Source organism: Amphiura filiformis, chromosome 11, assembly GCF_039555335.1.
Source record: "Amphiura filiformis chromosome 11, Afil_fr2py, whole genome shotgun sequence".
NCBI classification, from domain to species: domain Eukaryota; kingdom Metazoa; phylum Echinodermata; class Ophiuroidea; order Amphilepidida; family Amphiuridae; genus Amphiura; species Amphiura filiformis.
In genome coordinates, this window is record NC_092638.1 from 53,006,559 (window position 1) to 53,029,537 (window position 22,979).

The 22,979-nt window shown below is 36.0% G+C and overlaps 1 protein-coding gene across 1 annotated transcript; it reads left to right on the plus strand.

Annotated features, from left to right (window-relative positions):
• The first annotated feature begins 253 nt into the window (after positions 1-253).
• LOC140164994 (uronyl 2-sulfotransferase-like) lies at positions 254-22,339 on the plus strand. The gene is made up of 9 exons (XM_072188400.1): positions 254-624; positions 3,114-3,223; positions 7,398-7,501; positions 10,014-10,154; positions 13,464-13,558; positions 18,545-18,698; positions 19,917-20,017; positions 20,814-20,989; positions 21,735-22,339. Exons 2-9 carry the CDS (start codon positions 3,121-3,123, stop codon positions 21,872-21,874), a joined length of 1,014 nt encoding a protein of 337 aa, XP_072044501.1. The 5' UTR covers positions 254-624; positions 3,114-3,120; the 3' UTR covers positions 21,875-22,339.
• The last annotated feature ends 640 nt before the right edge of the window (positions 22,340-22,979 follow it).

Sequence of the window (22,979 nt, forward strand, 5' to 3'; positions counted from 1 at the left end):
AGAGAGTAGGCGTCGATCGCACAACTTCATGAATACTGATTGGCAACATTTTCCAATATGTCAGCGTTCTAATCAGACACAATATAACAATAAATCCTGCAGTACATTGGGTATAGTTACTAATAACTGACGGTCTGTAGAAGAAACATAAACAAGTGTTAAGAATAATAACCAAGGTCAAAGTCAAGTCATTCGTGAACTCTATTGTTGCAACCTAGTCAGCAGTGAAAAAGTTTTTGCTATCCATGTGATATAATCTGTATCCATAGCCCGGATCCATAGGTTATGTGATATCTCGTTGAGTCACCACTACGTTTAATTGAAAAATAACGGACCCTATTAGAGTTTAGACGTATTCAGGTTAAAAGTATTTAAAATCTATGATACATGGTACAACCAAACGTACCAAATGAAGACCATCAATCATGAAGCTGTATTGTATTAAAGGTCTTTGGTATATTAAGGGAAGACTCTCAGACTCTCACTTTATATAACCAAACTGTAAGTATTATCAGTTCATACCGTAAGAAATACTACAGGATCGATGCAGGTACCGGACGAGACCTGCAAGTTTTAGAAACTTGTAAGACTGGATACTGGACAGACAAACTAGAAGAATCAAAGGTATGTTTTTTGCAGATATAAACCTGTTGACGGAATATCATGATTGAATATCATGATTGAATTCAAGCCTTCTAAATTTAAAATCACGATTAATAATTCCATGGTGAAACATAGAATACGACATTGTAAAACAGCTTGCAAAAGGAATAATTACAAGCTTTAAAAGCCCATTCAGTGATTTGCTCATTCGGACAATCGTAAAAATCATCAAAATTCAGATTTTGGTACCTTTGTCATTGTCATAGATGTGCTAACATTAGACAAAATTAGACATCTACATAAATCTATAATTTATATACTGGCATATGAATTAGTTACATGTATTTGAATGGGGCTTCGATTTCGATAATACTGCTGTATTCTTCGATTTTTGTCAATTTTTTCATTTTTTTAACTTATACACAATTATAACTTTTTACCCTTTCGCTGGGATCATTGAATGGGGCTTTAACATAAATTGCGTCTCACCATGGGTGGTTTAGAAGTAATTGGATTCCTTGCCCCTATAATATACATAACTTTTGTTACCAGTGTGTTATTGTTTTTTGAGAAAAATACAAAAATTGTCACAAATTTATCAAGAGGTGTAGTACCACCTTTAATCTTGGCTACAAAATAAAAGTTATATGATAAATATGTGATTTTTGGTTGTTTAGATGTATTGGTTCAAGCGAATACAGATTCGGAAACGGTTAAAAACTGAAGCCAAACGTTTTGTAAGCATCATAATGTATCTTGGGATAATCCACATAAAAATGTTTCTATGTGGTTGTCCAACTGCTTACTTAGGAAATAAATTTTGTTCCTAGTGCCCTGACATTGGAACTTCAAAACAAAATAAAACATGTTTTATAGGACAAGAAAACATCAAAGGGTTCAATAGACACAAAAATGTTAGTGAAATTTGCCATATTTCGACTAGACCACGTTTAAGGGTAATTCGTAATTACGGCCTTGTTTAAGCAATGAATTGCACCTTGAGGTAGAAATAAGATGAACAGTTTGTTTATAACCCTGTATATACTTACAAAATACAAAAACTGTGCATATGACTTATAACATTTGCTGAGGAGAACGCCCTCAAAAAATTTTAAATTCTGGTTTTTACACGATTGTAATGTACTTTTTAGTAAACAAAGATTCTCTGCAAAAATCAAGACTTTAGGTGCTGAAGTTTTGCCAAAATCGGAGATTTTGAATGTACCGCCGGAACCGTCGTTTTATTATTACGATAGAAATATTAGTCGAACGCGTATGCGATGTCAACACCCCCCCTACTACGTACACGGCGTGCGGGACACACACACACACACCCCTCCCCACACAACCACACACACACCCCCACCAGCCAGAGGATCGTACCATATTACAACCGCCGGAGTAACATGCATTGACGCTAGTAGTAAATTCAAATTTTCTTTGCTTTACCTCACTTGTTCGGCTCAAAATTAAAAGGGACATATCTGACAGTAAATGCTTACATTTTATTGAAAATGAATACTAATCTAATTTTAAAGAAATGTTATAATATGGCTTTAATTTATTGATCTTAACTTCTGGACCAATTATTACGACATGAATCAACAAGTGCTCACCCGATCGAAGTCAACGACCTATGGGAGAGGGCCAAAGTGAAGGCTATTTTGAACATAATATGCAAAAGACACGATACAAAGTTAAACTGTACTTTCTGCAAAGTGCAAGCATTAAATATTGATTAAATTATTTGAACAAAAATATAGCAATTTAAGGTGGTACTACACCCCTTGATAAATTTGTGACTATTTTTGCATTTTTCTCAAAAACAAATAAAACACTGGTAACAAAGGTTATGTATATTATAGGGGCAAGGAATCCAGTTACTACACTGGAATTTTCAGTGACTAAAGACAAGTAGTTATTGATTTATTGATCAAATATTGGTTTTCACTCATTTTTGACTGTAACCCCACAACTAGTACTGTTGTCTGTGCTGAAATATAATTTTCAGTGCAGTAGTTGGAGTCCTTGCCCCTATAATATACATATCTTACTTGTCACCAATGCGCTATATTGTTTGAGAAAAATACAAAAATAGGCACAAAATTGGCCAGGGGTGTAGTACCTATAATCATTTTCAGAACTAAATCTGTAATGATTTGCATATAGATGTGGGCAATCTTTTTAATCAAAATTAGCCTTTCTTCTCAGACTGTTTCCGACGTACCAAATCTGTATTCGCTTTAACCAACACGTCTTAACAACCAAATACCACCATTTTAATCAAAACACTTTTATTTTGTAGCCAAGACATAAAATAACAGAGATGTGACGATGGAGGGTGAACTTTTTGAATGACCCTCATATATTAGATTTTGAGGGATTTCTATGAACAGTGATGAAGAGTTGGAAGTCCCTCACTACCAATCGAATTTGGATGGGCGAGCGAAAGCGATCGCTCGCCTTAAACGAAAATGCCTGGCTAAACACTTGTCCGCATTTTATTACAGATTCACAATGGGATTAACTAAAAGGAAGTTACTAATCGTCATCAGCATCGTTGGAACCTTGACCTTGACCTTGCTTGTCCTAATTTGTCAAAGAGACACCACAGAAATAGGTCAGTGTATAATTATGCAAGGAATGATAGTAACAATGATTACAGCCCAATATAGGCCATATCCAGAGTGGGCCATATCACATAAACGTTATGCAAAATTAAGAGTATGCCAATACATGCAAGTGAATGATTTGCAGATTGGTCTCTTTTTTAAAAGGAAATGAAAACATTTTAAAATAAAAAACGTAGATTCAAGGAATCGGATAGCATTTTATTAAACACACAATGCAAAAGAAGTCACTGAGGCCATGAACATAATTGTAATGATTTTAAGGGGCTGTGCAATAATTATGATCCCGGGGGGGATAAATTTCCAAACGTCCCCCTCGGTCCCCCTGGCAAAAATTTGTAAACCTTAAATTGTCCATAAATACAGGGCGTTAAAAAAGACCGAGCCCTCATTGGGCCTCTTTTTCTCCTATTTTAGACAAGTTGATCAAATACATTTTGGTATGTTAAGAAACCGTTAATCGTCAGCTTTAATAAACCAAAAAAAATTCAATCGGTTCACAACTTTTGAAGATAAAATCTTTTTACAAAATTGTACCCATTTTTGGGGCGCCCACCTTAAGCGCACCTTATTGGCATGACTTTGTGAAAAGCTTCTAATTTCACTCTTGCTAGATTAACTTCGCAATTGTTTTACTAAAATTATGCCCAGCTTAGAAATAAAACCACAATTTGCTTGGATTTTATTTTATTATTGTTTTCTGATATGCACGGGATAAAATCTTGTGCGTATATTCTTTGTTTAAAATACAAAATTAATGGACTTATAAAAACACCAAATAAACCGTGACCTTTGTACCGGGCTTAAACCAGTTTACCGCCTCTTAGAACCCGATAGACGGTGAACAACACTATGGACCACAATAGCCTAATCTCAATGGCATAGTCCAATAACCTCAAATAAACAATCATAGTGCAAAATTTGACCTAACTTGCAGAGTATGAGTTTGTGTACCCAAAGTTTCAAAGTCATTCAATGAATGTACAAATATATGTTTAATACGCTGCAGCATGGTACAGTGTATGAATAGGCATTTTATCAAGATCAAGATAGTGATAGTGACATAACAATTAACATGCTTATCTTACCAAGGTCTTATCTATCTGCATAGTGTAATTGAAAATTATGGTGTATTATTGTTTTAAGGATGAAACAACTGGCCAAGTTCTTTTGCATGGAAATTAGAATAAATTACTATACAAGCTGTATCAAAAAGTTTGGTACCAGCAGTTTTGATAGTTATTGAAAAGCCTGGTTCTTCCAAATGCAATATCGGGTCCCCCTTAAAATGATAAAATGATCAGACCATAAATCTTTTGTGACTGTTTATGACATTAATCAACAAATTATGCGGATCCTGGATGTGTCGAGGATGTTACGTTTATGAACAAAACGTTACGTTTGTATTTTCTACATTGTTAATCATTGCTACGTGTATGTTAACAAATGAAAGTTCTGTAAATTTTTTTTAATTCTTCACTGTTATGTATTCTTTTGGATATCATCAAATTGTAAATCTCTAGTCAGATTTTCAGTGTGTTTTAACAACTATGTATCAAACAACTATGTATCAAAGACGTTACGTTCATGTACAAAACATTAACGTTCTTATCTTGTAAACATTGTATACCTATAGCTACTTTTATGAAGAATGAATGTTCTGTAATTGTTTTTTATCCTTCATCTCTATTAGATTTTCAGTGTATTAGCAAGTAGAAGCAATATCATCACTACAATATGCCCCAAAAACAGAACTCCCCCACCCCACATAGGCCTAATCGCAAATTGACACGACAGCTTCATTCCAATTCAATTTATTTCATCCAAAACGGTCCTGTGATACACCTTCCCCAATCAAACACATTTGCATTTGATCATCTTCTACTCTTCCCTGAGTAGATCATTATAATATCAAATCTAAACACATGCCATGAAATTCACCATCACGTCCTAGCTCACATTGGGCGCCCCATTCCTTTTTAAAGGAATTTTTATTCACTCTGTCCACGGAGGAGGTTTGGCTAATTCAAAGATTGAAAAGGAGTAGGCTACAAGTTATGACTATCAAACATTCCTCAATATTTATGGAGTGGGCTTTACCATGAAAATACCAAATCACACAAAACACCAACACGTGATACACTGTGCGAACAGCATGCTGAACAGCAGCAAACAGCAGTAGCATAACGCAAAATGAGCACAGCAATGCACGTGTACCGCGTAGTGAAAATCAGATCCGACTCCTTTTAAGAGTCAGTGTCCCCAGGGGGGGTACTCAAGTTTGGTTTTGGTAGGGACGTGCCGCTGAGATTTTGGAAGTGGACCCATAAATATACCAATTTTTCAAGAAATTTGGACCCATTGATATACCAAAAGTGTTGGACTTTTGCAACAATGCACTGATTAAAGGAAGCAAGCCTGACCAGTGGTCTATCCTCAACAAAGTACCAATTCCTATTAAGTCAGGAGATCATAGTCAAGCAGGAAACTATCGAGGGATAAGCTTAAGCTCAGTTGTAGCCAAGATATTGAACAAAATGATTCTCAATAGGATCAGGCCTGAAGAAGACAAAGTGCTTAAGATCAATCACAATGGTTTCAGGGTCGGCCGAACAACAGTAAGCCACATACTGGCCCTAAGGAGGGTCGTTGAAGGAGTGAAGGCTAAAAACCTGCCTGCAATAATAACTTTCATAGACTTCAGGAAAGCCTTTGATACCATTCATAGAGGAAAGATGCTGCAAATTCTCAAAGCCTATGGAATCCCCAATCCACTTGTGGAAGGTATAGCAAGAATGTATGAAGATACCAAGGCAAAAGTAGTCTCTCCAGATGGAGAAACTGATCTGTTTGATATACTTGCTGGTGTACTGCAAGGAGACACCCTTGCCCCATACCTCTTTGTGGTGGTTTTGGACTACGCATTGAGGGAGGCAGTCGAAGGCAGAGAAGAGCAGCTTGGATTCCAGCTGGAAAAGAGAAGAAGCAGGCGAATAGGACCTGACGAATAGGACGGTCTGGTTCTATCAACCATATAAAACCTCAACAATCACCGTCATATCCCATCCATTTATTATAGAATATAATTATTGTAACATCTATTATGGTATTATGTTCAAACGTTTGTTCCCGGGGTTTGTTCCGCGCTTCTCGCTCTTTTGTGTTTGTATTGCCCGCCCAGCAAACACAAAACGTTTTCGACATCATTCGCAAAAGGTTATAAAAGGTTGTCAGAAAACGTTTAAATGTCGGGTTATATAAAGGGTATATTAAGAGTATAAAACGTTTTCATAATCTTAAAAAACATTTTTTGATAATCTACTGCTCAGTAAACAAAAATGTTTTATAGAAAACGTTTAAATGTGGGGTTATATAAAGGGTATAAAAACGTTTTAATAACATTCCAAAAACATTCTTGAAAACTTGATACAAAACATTCTAAACAGAATGTTATTTTGGGGAGTTGAAAAAATATTTTGCGAAAAATGTTTGCCCAAAATATTTTCAATAACGTTTTAACAACGTTTTCATGACCTTTATATAACCCGACATTTAAATGTTATTAAAAGGTTTTGAAAAAAACATTTTAAGAACATTTCTGTGTTTGCTGGGTTCAAATATTTTAACACAATGTTATTTAAGTATTGACACAATATTTGGCACAAATGTTTGCAAAAATAGTTTACAATAACATTTTTTTGAAAACATTAAAAAATATTGTTGTAGTGTGTTTTCATACAAAACGTTTTAAAACGTTATCATGACCTTTATATAACCCGACATTTTAATGTCATTAAAACGTTTTTACCTAAACCAAAAGCCAAAATATAACTTATTTAAAACGTTTTTAAAACGTTTTTGTGTTTGATGGGCGGATATATTTCCCAGTTTTTCTGTTATTTCCCTCTATTTCCCGGTATTTTACAGTATTACCCATGATTACTCAAGCAGTGCGCCACTGTGGTTTTCCGGGAAAGTGTCAAGTGGGAATTTTATTTTCGTCTCTTCATGCTCTTCAGGTCATGAAAAATGTATAGTTTCTAGTTTATTATATTTTCTACAAACTAAGTTCTTATCTCGCTGTCTCTCTTTGTGTCTTTGTGTCTGTTTTCTGTTTTCTGTCTTCTTGTGTCTGTGTCTGTCTCTCGTCTTGATCTTTCTCAGGATCACGCCTTCTGGGCGGATGTTTAACAGATTCATCACGAATGTTAACGGAGCAGCACGGAACAACACTGCATAAGAAATATGGCGTGCCTATAACGGGACTGGTAAGACCTTAAGGACTACATAGCAATGAGTCAAAATCAAACTTTGACCACGGAATTAACATACTGCTTGTCAGATGATTGTTGCAAATTATATATATGGCTCTTAAATGAACTTTTGTAACTAACATGACTAAGGCCTACAACAATATTATAACGATGCGGAAGACTTTATATACCAGGAAACCTTTTCTATGCACCTTGCTCCAAAAAGAGTTATAGTCTGAAATAAATTTGAAAACAGGTCTACATTTTATTCAAATTCACATCATCAAGCATTCCTCTCATATAAGAAAATCATAGTTCGGCTTATCTGCGACGTTTGGTTCTCGACCAGGTCAAAGGTCGCATTTTGGTCTACACATGGGTCAAAACTTATTATTTGCTCCGAATTTAACCATCTATGATTTAACTAAACTTTCTCAAATTGTTGTAATCTCAAAAAAGAAATTAAGAATAGTTTGTACCATCTAGAATGCATCCTCACATAGGTAACATCACAAAATACGTGGTCAATACGGTTCAATGGACATAATCTGCTGAATTCGAATTATGAAGTACGCCAAGTACCTAATACTTGAATACTGTCATTTAACATGCTTCAAATGCCGCACTAAAATATATCAAAGTATTACTTTTGGTCCTAAGGATCACATAACATATAACATTTGTGCGCTTATGACATGTAGTTACCAAGTTGCGGGTTCAACAGGTCCAAGGTGAGCATACATCATGATGATGATTTCATAATATCAGGCTGCCATCATGTTTGCCATTTGTTCGCTTTAGCACATTCTAAGTTTGTTCGAAAAGGTTCCTTTAAGGGTGTATTGTTGGTCGAAGCAGCCCAAAAATCGATTTTCATTATCTTAATCAATATATTAATTTAAAAAGAACACTTTGATGTTTTGCAATAGTTTCATTCTACAAATCATATACTTTGAAAACTTGCTTGATTTATTGTTGTTAAGGGGGAATAACACCCTGATTTTCATCAGTAGGCCTACCCGTCTTCTTTTTTTTTTTTTTTCTTGCAAATTTATGACGTACATATATATGTTCATCACCTCATGTCCTGAACTTATAAAATATATCTACATACAAAGTGATTTTAAACCATTTTAGAAAGTCATTTTAGCCCTATATATTTTTTGTTTACTGTATCCTAGTAACTCAGATCTGTGTTTCATAACAAACCATAATTTATTCTTTTCAACATGTTCAAGTAGGGTACATGAATAGAATACATTAAATCCTTTGTTATACTCTCTATAGTAAATCTAGTGGTGCATGCAAAATACCTACCATGATATAACACTGAATAAATTAAATAAACACTTATACAATGGGTGCATAGTCATTAGTCAATTTAGAGAAGAAAAGGCTATTAGGTCACCGTATGTCAGGTTATAGGTCAATTGGTTCAGGTCAAATTTAAGCATCAATTTTGAATACACATGTGAGACTCTGAGATATCATAATGAGGCATAATTTTGATATTCTGTCTTTAACTGGATATATATCGAGAAGTGCATGGTGGATATACTAATATACCTTGGGATGTAAATGGTGAGTACAATTTAGAATGCCTAGTTGAGATGGATTTCACAAATAAATATAAAATAGTTACCAAAATCACAAAAGTTAAGCTTACGGAAAACTACCCAATATGGTTGTATAGGTGACAAGAAATACAATTTTTTTCAACATTGCTGTAGTATGGTTGTGGTAACCTGTTACCTATGGCTTAATTAAGTTTTAGTGAAATAATGTCGCAAGTTAAAAATACAAAATATAGCTCAACATTGAAAATAGAAGCATTTTAACCAGTTCCTTTTTTTATTGTTGTGGAGCACCAAGTTCATGAAGTCATAAAAGAAATCAGGAACCATTTATTCCCATTTTACATATCAATTTCCCTAATGTGTTAGCAACACATATCCAAAATTTTAACGAAATCCGTTGATAGTAAGCTTTCCAAAATGAAGTGAATTTAAATCATCACTGATGTACCTCCTTTTGGCTTCTATTTTTAAAAGCATGTAAGCTACATTGATACCGATGCCACCAATAAAACGAGAAGATATGCCCCTTCATTTTGCATACCACTTTGTCCAATTTTTTTTGTAATTTCTTCACAAAATGCAAAAAAAATGCAACAAAAAAAATCAATGGGTGTAGTACCCCCTTAATGAGTTATATACGTTTTACAAAAGTGTTGTTGTTTCAGCCCTCTTTACAAAATAACTCAAGAACCACAGGACCTACAAAACTATATCTGTGATATTTGAATTCTTCTACACACTCGCTATGAAATGATCAATGCAATATTTGCAAAAGCTCACTCCCATTCGCAAGATGCTGTGAAATACCAAATCGCAACAGTTTAAAATAGTTGCTAACCTTAAGTCAGCCTTGAACTTGATGTTATCTTTTTGAATACTCGTCTTATTTTTAAGGTGTGTGCTTATGTTTGTTTCTATTTTTGCTTTCAATTTTTATTGCAATATTGAAGAACCACACCATCATTTACAATAAAGTGCCGAAATGTGGCAGCCGGACAATGGACATGTTATTACGCTGGAGATGCTCGAAGCTTGATATTAGAAATAAAAGGTGTAACATAGTATATGATTTTGATACAATTGATCTAAAGGTAAGCATTACGTCATCTATAATTTTTTTATTTGGTAACTTGGATCTTTCCCGTTCTAAGGGCGGCTTTTACAGCCTTTTTCAGGCGACCGACCCCTACCATGTTGTTTTCCACGTTTCCGGCTGTGGTCAAGACGGATGTGAATCCCAAGATGACGATCCAAAGGTGGAAAATGGAAGTTGCAACAGAGCGTCGTGAAAAACGACTTGACCGCTTCATCGATATGACCCTAACCCTAAAATTTCGGACTGACGGTGGTTCGGACTGACGGGAGACCCCACCCCCCCAGTTTACCTATGCACCAACCTAGGATTGATTGCAGATATCAGAACCGAGGATGGTCCCTATCTCTTTTCGAATAGCTCTGACACTTAAAGTTCCCTAGACCCCCCTTTTTGACCGGCCGATCAGTTCCTTTAGACTGGCGGTGGCACACCCCTACCAAAAAAATTGAGTGCCCCCGGGGTTCTTTAGTCCGAAGGTTATTTAATCCGACGGTTCTTTATTATGAAGGTTCTTTATTCCGATGGTTCTTTATTTTTAAGGTTCTATAGTCCGAATTTTAAAAACGGTTCTTTAGTCCGAATATGAAAATAGGCTCTATAGTCCGAATTTAAAAAAGGGTTCTATTGTCCAAATATGGAAATAGGCTCTATAGTCCGAATTTAAAAAAGGTTCTATAGTCCGAAATTGCACAAGGGTTCTATAGTCCGAAACGGATACCATGTTCTTTAGTCCGAATTGGTTTTATCTTGCGATGGGGGGGGGAATATCCTGGCTGGCTTTTATCATGGATGCGAGTGGGTAACATGCATGCACGCAATTGGCAGTGATGGCGGCTGGCCCTGGGATTGATTGTCCCTTTTTGTGTTCGTTTTCATTCTGTCTTTAATTGTTTTTCTTTCTTTCGTATACCTTTGACCTTTTATCGAATCATTCTTCTTTTGTTCGTCGTTTAGTTTGTCCTTTCATTCATTTGTTCATTCTTGATTTCGTTCGATATTTTTTTCATTAGCTCTTTCATAAAATCCCTTTCTCATTTTTGTTTGTTCTATATTCAAATTTCTTTTTTACATTCTTTCTTTCTTCTCCTTGTTCTTGCTGTAATGTTCATTATTTTGTTCGTTATCTTTGTATTCATTGTTCTTTCATTTGGACTTCCTTTTAGTCTTTATTCAGTTGTTTAATTTGTTCTTTCATTTATTTTATTTCATTTTGTCTTTCATTCTTTTGTTCTGTTTTTGTGTGTGAGTGTGTGTGGTTTTTGGTTTTTTTGTACTTCTTCCGGTTTCTTTATATTTTCGTTCCATTCATTATTTTTCTTTTCGTTTCTGATGGTTTAAAAATATGTCAACATTTTTGGAGCAAATATCGTATTTTTAGGATCTTTGTTTACAGTAAGTTGGGGGATATCAAGCGCGTACGCAGGATTTGTTTTTGATGACGGGGAGAGGCCCGGTGGGGGGCTAAAAGTAGCGTCATCCCGTTTACCATAAACTCTGCTATTATCTAGCTGGGCAATGTGGGCAATGTGGCTTGGGGATGATTTGGAGTGACCTCCACGTGGCATGGGTCTGGTTTTTGTTCCTGGCTGGTGGGTGGGGGAGACATGTGTGGTGGCTGGTGGGTGCATCCTTGTGATGTGGATGTACACACAATGTGTTTAAACAGTGCAATAGTATATCTTTTTATGTAATTGCCCCAATGGGTTGGAGGAGTCACACCTTTTGGTGACAGTGTCTTGATGCTTCTGACTCTTCCTGGCTAGCCCATTGGGTCTATTTTTACTTTTGTTTCCTTTTGCATGTATTGCGTAATTTTACTTTGCTTTTTGATGTATTTTTAGCCGAATTTGTAAAATAAAAAATAAATAAAAATAGCTAGAGGGCGCAGTAAATGTTAATGTTATAAAAAATTCGGACTATAGAGCCTTTTTACTGATTCTGACTAAAGAACACGGTATCCGTTTCGGATTATAGAACCCTTTTGTAATTTCGGACTATAGAACCTTTTTTTAAAAAATTCGGACTATAGAGCCTATTTTCATATTCGGACTAGAGAACCGTTTATAAAATTCGGATTAAAGAACTTCTATTAATATTCGGATTAGGGAACCTTTTTTAAAATTCGGACTATAGAACCTTCGAAATAAAGAACCGTCGGAATAAAGAACCTCTTTTTATTTTTTTTCGTACTAGAGAACCTCTTTTAAAATTCGGACTAGCGAATGCTATGAACACATGTTCGGACTAGCGAACCTTCGGACTAAAGAACCTTCGGATTATAGAAGCGTCGGATTATAGAGCAGTCCCCACCGCAGCCATTGGTGCGTCAGATTGTGAACGTCGCTACCTGAAATTAACGGGGGTAAACATTGGTAAACATCATCTTACGGGTTCCTGATGCATTCTGGGATATCCAGCTTATTTGAAGTTACGTTGGGTATTTTTCCATTTGGAAAACGTTTTGGACACTTTAAAGACTTTGCAGGCCTAACATACAGCCCTTTTTAAAGGTGTGCAGCTCTGTTTTGAAATTTGGTTCTTTAGACCAAAGTTTACCGTATTGACGAGTTGCCATGCATCAGTAGCCTCAGCAACACCAATTTGCGCCTTAACCACGGGTTAATCGTGGTATCAATGATTAACGATGGTTGCAAGTAGTCGAGTTGAACTATTGACCTTTGCCTGGCGTCCTCAACATAATTTTGTGACGAAATCATCCGTCAATGACCTACTTTCCTTGCGTCCCAGACTCATCCAAACAGCATTAGGACGAATTGGGATATACACTTAATAGGTATGGTTATACACTAGACCGACAACTTCAGGCTCAGAAGGCTATACACTAGACCGATAGCTTCAGACTTCGAAGAACGAAATTCTCTCATGGTACGGTCCATTGCAGTACCCATATTCCAAATGTACTCAGGGAAAGCAGGAAGTCTGAATTTAATCTACAGATGTTGCCAAATTATTCAGACTCCCCAAGTCAATACATCAGCAAATTGTGCCACCGCCGTGAACTGAACCCGGGTGCTCATACACCAAAGGATTAGGCCACGCTCGGACGATGATGATGATGATGATGATGATGATGATGATGATGATGATGATGATGATGATGATGATGATGATGATGATCACGATGATGTTTATGGTGATGATGATGATGATGATGATGATGATGATGATGATGATGATGATGATGATGATGATGATGACAATGATGTTTATGGTGGTGACGATGATGATGATATGATGATGATGATGGTTATAAAGTTTTTCTTTATTTTTTTATTTTACTCAGGGCAAAGAAGAATTTGCGATAAAGCGAGTGCAACAACTAGCAGCCCACACACCTGCTTTGTTTAGCGAGCACATTTTCTATTTTCCAGTTGAGAAGTAAGGAAGCAAATATATTATTATTGCCCTATCCAAAAATAAGGGGTAATAATTTTTTACACCAAAATATAGGTGGGCTATAAAAATATTAAGGGCTGGTGACTCAAAATTTTGGCACGCTGCGCTCGCATTCTTTTGTTTAACTTACAGTCAAAATATGCGCACAATCTTCAGTTATATAATCAGGCCTTGCCGCTTGAGGCGAGCGATCGCTCTCACTCGCCACGGCTCGCCCAAACTCAATTTCTAGTGAGCGATTTTCCACTCGCCATAGACACTAAATGTCGCTCGCTCAAATCACTCCAAAATTGAATCCAATTTACATTCAAGAAAATAACATCCTTTAGCCTTTCTCTTCTTTGTTTACATCTCCTTTCCTCTTCGGTTTGCAAACCTATATTAATGAATTAAAATAAGTACATACCACTTTATTTTGAAGCTCCTCTTTCATTTTTCAAATTATTACAAGTACATTTCGGCCCCAGCGAACCTTTTATTACTCACTGGCGATGTTTTCTTTAGCACGTGCGGTTTATGCAGACCCCTTTCTTAAGGGCTCTGGTATGAACGTTTCGACAGTATATTTTTGTGGGACATGAGAGCACATCAGACATATCGAATTGGATTCTCAATACGAGGAATGTCCTTATTATATCAAATAATTTTATGACAAATTATTAATATTTGATATATTTTTAATTTGTGATATTTAACAGTTGTCGAAGTAAACTTTCTAGGTCTTTTGGGGGAAAATCCATATCTTCAATCAAAGTCAAAATTTTCAATTGATCGTCGGCATTTCATTCCAGCTACATACACTTCAAGTACATATCATTAGATTTATAAAATTTCAAAAATATAGGCCCTACAGTTTTAATCATTTGCCATAAAATATCGCGAATTAAAAAAAAAATTATATCAGATATCTGATGTGCTCTCATGTCCCACAAAAAATAATGTATGATTTATAGACAATGGGCAATAACAATGCATGTTTACAAGTGGCAGCAGTGTCCTACGTAATCTGTGGCATTTTGAAGGTATTTCATTTCATACCTGAAGTGAGTCTTTAATTTTAATGACCTTTGACCCCACATGAAAAATGCCACATATACAATGGGTAACAACAATTCACGTGTGAATGTACTGTCACTGTGCTATGTTTTTCTTAGCTACGAGGGGCGGTCAAAAAGTTCGTAGAACTCGGTATGCTACTTTGTCGCACGGTATTGAGTTTGGTCTCATTTGAAAGCTTGTTCCTTCAAACCATTACTGTGAAGATATTCGATTTTTGCATCACTGTATATGGACAGGACACTCTTCAGAGGAAGCCTGCCACCGTGAATTCACAGGTACTACCAGAAATGAATACAGGGTCATCATGCAAATTCCTCCAGACGGTGGTGAAAACTCAAATGAAATTTAACAATGAACAGTTGCTGTTAATGGTAATGAAGTCCTAGATATTCAACAGCAACGAATTGGTTCTTAGAGTTCAAGAATGGAATGAGCGTCCTTGAAGATCATCCAAGGTCCAAAAGACTTGCTGACGTCACCATTAATGATATACGGGCTGGTACAGTGACATTGGTAATAAATAAAGAACCAAACAAGAAAGATGAGATAGTCACAAAGTATAACAACTCTGATGAAAGTATTTAAAATAAAATCAATAAACATTTGGGCATTCCAGGGTGTCTTCTAGATGGAGGACCGTGAATCTTCATGCAAAAAATGATGCCAGTTGAGTTAATCGGCTCCACACCTGCTATACACCTAGAATGAGGACCGACACAATTTTCATATGTATTTAGCTAAAGGTGATAAGACATACAATAATCACTGGAATTATGAGTCCATTCAGTGGAAGCACCTGGATCTCCCACCCCTAAGAAGATCATCACTCGGTCACATAGGTCAAGGTCTTCATCGCTACTTTCTGAGATTCAGGGAGAGTCTTGATGACAGATCATTTGCCAAATGAAAGTATAATAATAGGCACATATCATACAATTTTGATAACCAAACTGAGGCAAGCCATCAAGTGAAGAAGGTTGATGGTAGGAATGGGTCTGTTCTCGGATTGCGTCCTGTGCATTATTCTCAGTTTGTCAAGCTGCCATTCACGACAGTCAGATAACTAAAACAACCATATTGTGGTCTAGGCTTGGCCCCTAGTTAGCGAAACATATTTTAGAATTTTAAGTCCTACCTTCATAATATCAGGTTTGATGGTGATCAATGCTGGTGAGCCTTCACTGAAGAATGGCTCATGGGGCAATCGGAAGACTTCCATTTAGATGACATAGAATGTTTCAAGGAAAATTGAGATGGGTGCATTAAGGTATGCAATGACCATGTTCAAAAGTGAGATCGAAATAATTTGGCTAGTACTCTTTCAAGTGCCTTGTTCTACGAACTTATTGACCGCCCTCGTAATACAAATTTGTGGGAGAAGTAGCATTTTGAAGGTATTCGGTTCTACACCGGAATTAACCCCTTAATGATCTTTGACCCCAAATCTTTGTATGATTTATAGGCACTGGGTTATAGCAATGTATGTCTCCAAGTGGCGTCACTGTTCTACGTTATTTGTGGGAGAAGTAACATTTTGAGTTGAAATCACAACAGTATTCGCCAAAATGCAAGTGTTTCTAGAAAACCTTTAGAATAAAATTGATTTTAATGTTAATTTATTGCACATGCTAAGGAAGCCTGGTCGCCTTTTTGAAATAGCCAAGTGGAAAGGTTTTCAATGAAATATTGTTGTGTATAAAAGAATATGAATATTAACTGTATATCATATATAACAATTCGCGATACCAAATCGTGGTACAGTTGATGTGGTTTAGAAGACAGAGTATTTAATTTTAATTTTATACTCTTTTAAGTAAAATTTGCCGTTCGTTCTGCGTAAACGGGGTCCGTAAAGTTAGGTCCACAAAATCACAACCTGAGGAACCTATTTGACTGGTAAATATAAAATATGATCTTCATATATGGCGTTGTCTTTTTTAAAGACAGTTTTTGTTTCAGTTAACATGGTAAATCTGTAAACATAACACTAGCATATCGAGCTAATCTCGTTGGAGGGTTACACATAATTATATTTTCATTGTAAATGTTTTTCCATTGGCGGATTAACCCTGAATTTATACTTAATTTGTAGGTGTAGGCATATACTTTGTCTTGGGTCCAATCTCTAGCATGGAACGTTTGCTATCATCTTTATAAATATAATTATTGTTTGTACTATATAGATTTGGGGTCTATTGTGTCTCATATTTGAAAGAAGCAATGTTTAATTGCAACATTTTTAAACCACAAACCAAAATTGGGTGCTATGAAGTACAAGATTGGGCTACTAGTATACATTTTGCCAAGTTGGCAATAGGAATTTGCTTCATTTTGCATATTTATGACTTTCTTTATTATACTAAAAAACGGATTTTATTATAAGAAAGTTATCTAGTGCACAGTCTCCTTCACAGCCGGTTTCTGTCGTGTATGTTTGCATGCAGACTGGATCTTGGGCAAAGTATCCGTTTTTGACTATAACAATATAAATATAGCAATTTCCCAATGTTGGCACACTACAGCTAGCTACTGCTAATATGACTAATTGAATCTGCTGGAGATAAACGCTTATTTTGTAAACAGATAATACTCTGTGTTCATTTATGGATGGAAACTACAGAAGATGCTATTAATGAAATAATTGATATATCAAACATGCATTTTGTTTCGTCAACGATGAAAATCCGTTCACAAATACAGTTTTAGGACCTATTCTTTTTGATAATTGCTCTATGAAAAAGGAAATAAAATTGTACCTTGCTCATGCGCGTATTTTTTGGGGGGCTTTGGGGCGCGAGCCAAAACGAAGGTGCGGCGGAAGAAGAAGAGGCGGCAAAAAGAGGGGCGGCGGAAGAAGAAGGGGCGGCAAAAAAGAATCGGTAAATAAAAAAGGGCGGAAAAAATTTGAAAAAGTATAAAATTTTTGAAAAAATGGAACTATGCATCAAAATGTGTTGCTTTTAGAGCGTTAGCGCCTATAATCCTTTTTCTTTTTTTTTTTTTTTTTTTTTTTCTTTTTGCTCTTCACTTTTCAAACCATCGAAAAAACTGGGTCAACCTTTTCGGGCTGTTGAGGAAGGGGCGGCAATCTTGAATTTTCTTCAGCCCCCCGGGGTAGGAGCAGCCACGGTACGCCACTGCTTGCTGATAAGCTGTCATCAAGGGCTAATCCTTCAGGCAATGAGCAATTCAGGACCAAGTGACCAAGCTATAGTGCACAGGCCTTACCAAGATGTGTGGGGTGGAAGTGTAACTAGTCAAGGGGGGGGGATAAATACCAGTAATTGGGGTAAATTTAGTGGCTTTGGTTTTATTACCTTTTGGTAGAGCAGCTGGATAGTTAGTCCTAGCAATATAATCAATACATTCAAATTAAATTAAGAGATCAGTCTTTTTTTATTATAATGTGCTTGTAACTATCAGTATAAGTATACATTGCGAATAAATATATTTTAAATAAAATGCCATGCTTTTGAACAGTGTTGAAGGAACCATATTATTTCAGTTTTTGCTATTTAATTAAAAAACTGTTTTTTACTAAATATTGGTAAATATTAAGTTTGGAGTTATGAATGATAAAGTTGACACGAAGTTGAAGGAGTTATGGGTGTAAGGGCGAAAATGTTGAAGGTCAAGTCAAGGTCATCCGAGGTGAATTGGGTATAGATTGTCAGATTGTGGATCATAATTCGGTGTCAAAATGGTTAAAGGTCATTGAGGTCGACAAAGTATAATGTTGTTGGATTGTCAGAATGATATTGCAGATGATATGAAGAAGCTACCATGTACAGAACCATGCCATGAACGGAGGTAGAACTCCCTCGTTCTGACCTCGTAAATCGGAACTTGGCATCCATATTTTTCGACTTGACCAAATTTTTCACAATAAAACTATTATTTCATCTACAGGTCAAATAATCCAATTTACATAAATATGATAAGAGATCCGATTGAGTTCCTCGTTTCCGGCTACTACTTTCGACAGCATGGAGACCGACTGGCGGGACCAAGAAATGTGGAGCGATCAAAGAAACGATTTGGATTGGATATGAAAATGAATGAGGTATGAAAACTTGAAGTCACATGTATGTCATTTTGTTCACTATTAAACGTCCAATGTCTATGATTTTGGTACTAAACAAACTAATGGATTAAGTAGAGTTATCTTCTTTCCATTAAGGGATCTAAAATGAGCGTTTATTGCGTTTCGACAGTATTTTTGTGGGACATGAGAGCACCTCAGACCTATCGAATTGCATTCTGAATACGAAGCATGTCTTTCTGATACCAAATAATTTTCATTTTTGAAAATCGCAATATAATACAAATTTTATGACAAATTATAAAAATTTGATATTTTTCAAATTTTTGATATATAACAGTCCTCGAAGTAAATTATATAAATCTAATGATTTACTCTTAAAGTGTATGTAGCAGGGAGAAAAAGCCGACGGTCAATTGAAAATTTTGACCTTTCATATTGAAGATATGGATTTTTTTCCCAAAAAGACCTATTTTTTTTTGGTGTTTTGGGAAAAAAATCCATATCTTCAATACGAAAGGTCAAAATTTTCAATTGATCGTCGGCTTTTCATCCCACCTACATACACTTTAAGTATAAATCATCAGATTTATAAAGTTTACTTCAAGTACTGGTAAATATCAAAAATATCAATTTTTAATGATTTGCCATAAAATGTGTATTAAATTGCAAATTTCAAAAAATCAAAATTATTTGATATCAGAATGACATTCTTCGTATTCAGAATGCAATTCGATATGTCTGATGTGTTCTAATGTCCCAAAATAAATACTGTCCAAACGTTCATACCCCAGCCCTTAATACCAAAAATTCACAAATATTCCCTGATTGACGTCACAATGACGTCGTAATTGACCAAAACGTCAAAATTCACTGATTTTATTTTATTCAAAATCTCGGGTCTGTAGAGTGTTGATTTTTGCAGTGTATGTTAGTTTTTTTTTATGTTAGTTTACTAAAAGTACATAACAATCGTGTAATTAACAGAATTTTGAAAAATATTTTGGGCGTCCTCCTCAGCAAATGTTATAATATGACAGTTATCATGTCCCTCTACTCTTTCTTAAATTAAAAATGGAGGAATACTTGGATTTAAGCGACCAAGGAAGGACTTGTTGAATATCTTCTTTTGAATTTAAGCCTGATGTATCAAATTTTATAAAAGAATATTCTTAGATCAAAATATGATCGAAATTAAATAATTTAATGGTTTATTTGCCATTTGTTTCCTTTTTATAGACTTTCGACCAATGCGTCTTAAAAGAACGTCAAGCCTGTGTATCGGAAGGACATTTATCTATGCTATTTCATTTTTTCTGTGGCACACATCCAAAATGCAGGTACCCTTTTAATAAAGTTTTATGTTATGTTTGTCAGTTAAGGGGCTTGGCAATAATTATGAGCCTCCTCTCCTCTCCCTCCTCTCCTCTCCTCTCCTCTCCTCTCCTCTCCGCTCCGCTCCGCTGCACTCCACTCCACTCCACTCCACTCTCCACTGAAATTCATGATTTTTATTTGTTCTTGCGAAATCATTCTAAGTATTTTAGAATTAGTATTTTTAAGTACTTTAGTAAGGCTAGAATATATATTTCCGATCATATGTTCGTGTGATTTTCCGCTAAAATCATTATTGTGCCTGTACATTTTTACATGGCCAGAATTTCAAATTCTGCGATGGTGTATGCACATTATAACGGAATATCGACATTCAATGCAAAATGTTGGTATCACTGGATAGAGGAGATCCATAGCTATTCATTGATATCAATATGTGATATTTAATATAGACAATTATAGAAAAGAGTTGCAACAACCCCCTCTTCGTAATTCGTGTTATAAAAGTGGCTCAGTAGAAGGTTGTTTATTTATTTAGTTAGTCAGTTAGGTCGGTCGGTCGGTCGGTCGGTCGGTCGGTCGGTCGGTCGGTCGGACGGTCGGTCGGTCGGTCGGTCAGTCAGTCAGTCAGTCAGTCAGTCAGTCAGTCAGTCAGTCAGTCAGTCAGTCAGTCAGTCAGTTAGTTAGTTTTAGTTTAGTTCAATACATCCCAGATCCAAAGAAATTCACGAGGTGCCACTGGAGCTGGAATAGATCAAATAAACTGCATTATATACCAACATTTCTCTATTCTGTTTATAGCACCGATCTAAAATGGTCACTAAATGAAGCCAAAAGACGCGTGGAAGAGGAATACTTAATAGTTGGACTACTAGAGGACTACGAATCTACACTCAGGCTTATGGAGAAACTAGCGCCTAGCTTGTTTAAAGGCATTGTGACCGACTATCACTCTGATGTACGAAAGAAGAGATCAGGTACGTTCAATTGTTAACAAGCGATGGATGAGTGATTGACCACTATAGTTTAAAATAAAATACTGAAGCTAATGGATTGTCTTTTCTAAGTTTATGTTGACAATATGATTGGACAAAAAACATTCGCTCGTTAGAAGCGTTGCGTTCATCAGGTGCCACTGCATTGAATAGAATTGATCACAACTACATGTAGAATAGCTTATAATTTCCTCCTAAGGTATGGTATCTATATCTGTCATGGTGACCAGATCTCCAACCTGTCATTCAGCTAGAGGCAATATATGACAGAGATGGGTCAATGAGCTACATAAAATGACCTTGTGTGGTACTTAGTTCCCTGGAAGTGAGTTTTGCCTGAAACGATTTGCGGTCAAATGTTGACAGATTTATTACCATCGATTTGGTAGAAATAGGAGATAAAATGAAACGTCAATTTTGTTAAGGCAAAGGAACCTAATGAAATTTGTGACGAATCGTTTGGGAAAAAGTTAAGGCCCTTTACCATTGCCGGAAGGAAGATAATCAACAGGTATTATAATATACCTCATATATGGATTCCTGTCATCTGATTGGTTAAAAGTGCAGTCATTGAATTAACTATGCCCGCAAAATGAACTATGGACCGGTGTATAATGTAACTTGTTCGCATGTAAATATAATAATGTAAAATTGTCCGCAATACCCGGCTACAGAACAATGTTGCTTTAGTTCTTCTATTTTTTTTTTTTTTTTTCTCCTTACACAGAGAAATATCAAACAATCTTCAAGAAGCCCTTATCGGCAGAAGTCCGCGCGATAGTTAGAGAAAAACTCGACTTGGCGTACCAATTTTATGACTTCGTGAAGACTAAGCTAGAACTGCTTAAGAAGGAATATGACATATAGCTTAATCAGGTCCCGCAATCGTCTTATTAATAAGTGATACGATGTATTCAGCACAGGCGTGTTTCGTGTATCGTGATATTCGCGGCATATTGAGACATTTACTTTTTACCACAGCTGTTTACCAGTAATATCATGGAGACAACAATGTCGTCTTTGGAATATTGCAAGTTGGAGAATTGCAACTTGAAGTTGAACTTAAAGTTTATTTGTTTTCATGTCAATTCACATCAATGTTATAGAAGATGGAAAATGCAAGATGAAGAATACATTGTAATATAAAGATAAGAGCATATGATGTAGAGCATTAGAGTGAAGAGATGTGCATGCAGCAAAGACGCAAAACGTGAAGCTTGAGGCACTCAATCTGAACAAGATGGAAATTTAACTACAAAACACACTTAAAAATACGGGGTCAATTATGCACCGACTATAATAATTTGACTCCGTTTCATTGCAAACAACCACTTTTGGGGGGTTTTTTTGGCGCCGTGCGGGGTCAAATTTGACTACAAAAGTGGTTGTTTGCAATGAAAGGGGGTCAATTTATTTTAAGTCGGTGCATATTTGACCCCGTATTTTTAAGAGTTGATTAATGTGTACAATAATGATATCATGTGGAGTTATGTGGTCAAAATAAGAATGAAAATAAATATAACTAGAGCGGTTTTCGGCTTAGCCGCGGTTCTCGGCATTCGCGGTTTGATGTATTGAAATGATAAAGTCCGTGTCACACACAAGCGAAAGTAGGAAATACCATGGGGAATGATAATGAGCACACGTTGTACGCGTTAGGGAACTGAAACGCTGAAAACGCATACGCCCTGGGAAGCTCAGTCTCACAAGTTGCATTCGTGACAAGGCCCTTATTACAACGTTGTAAAACACGTTCATTTAAAGGTGTACGGTGTATTGTTGGTCGAAGCAGCAACAAAAAATGTAGTTCACAGCATCTTGCGAATGGTAATGAGCATAGCAAAAACTCAATTCATAGCGAGCGTGTAGAAGAATTTAAATATCACAGATATACTTGTTTGTAGGTCCTGTGGTTCTTGAGTTATGTTGTAAAGAGGGCTGAAACAACAACACTTTTGTAAAACGTACATAA

Bases quoted from the DNA above. Each gene is read 5' to 3' on its own strand.
- LOC140164994 (XM_072188400.1), top strand. From the start codon at position 3,121: ATGGGATTAACTAAAAGGAAGTTACTAATCGTCATCAGCATCGTTGGA. The intron at 20,018-20,813 runs GTACCCTTTTAA...TTCTGTTTATAG, and splicing joins GGCACACATCCAAAATGCAG to CACCGATCTAAAATGGTCAC. The intron at 20,990-21,734 runs GTACGTTCAATT...CTCCTTACACAG, and splicing joins TGTACGAAAGAAGAGATCAG to AGAAATATCAAACAATCTTC.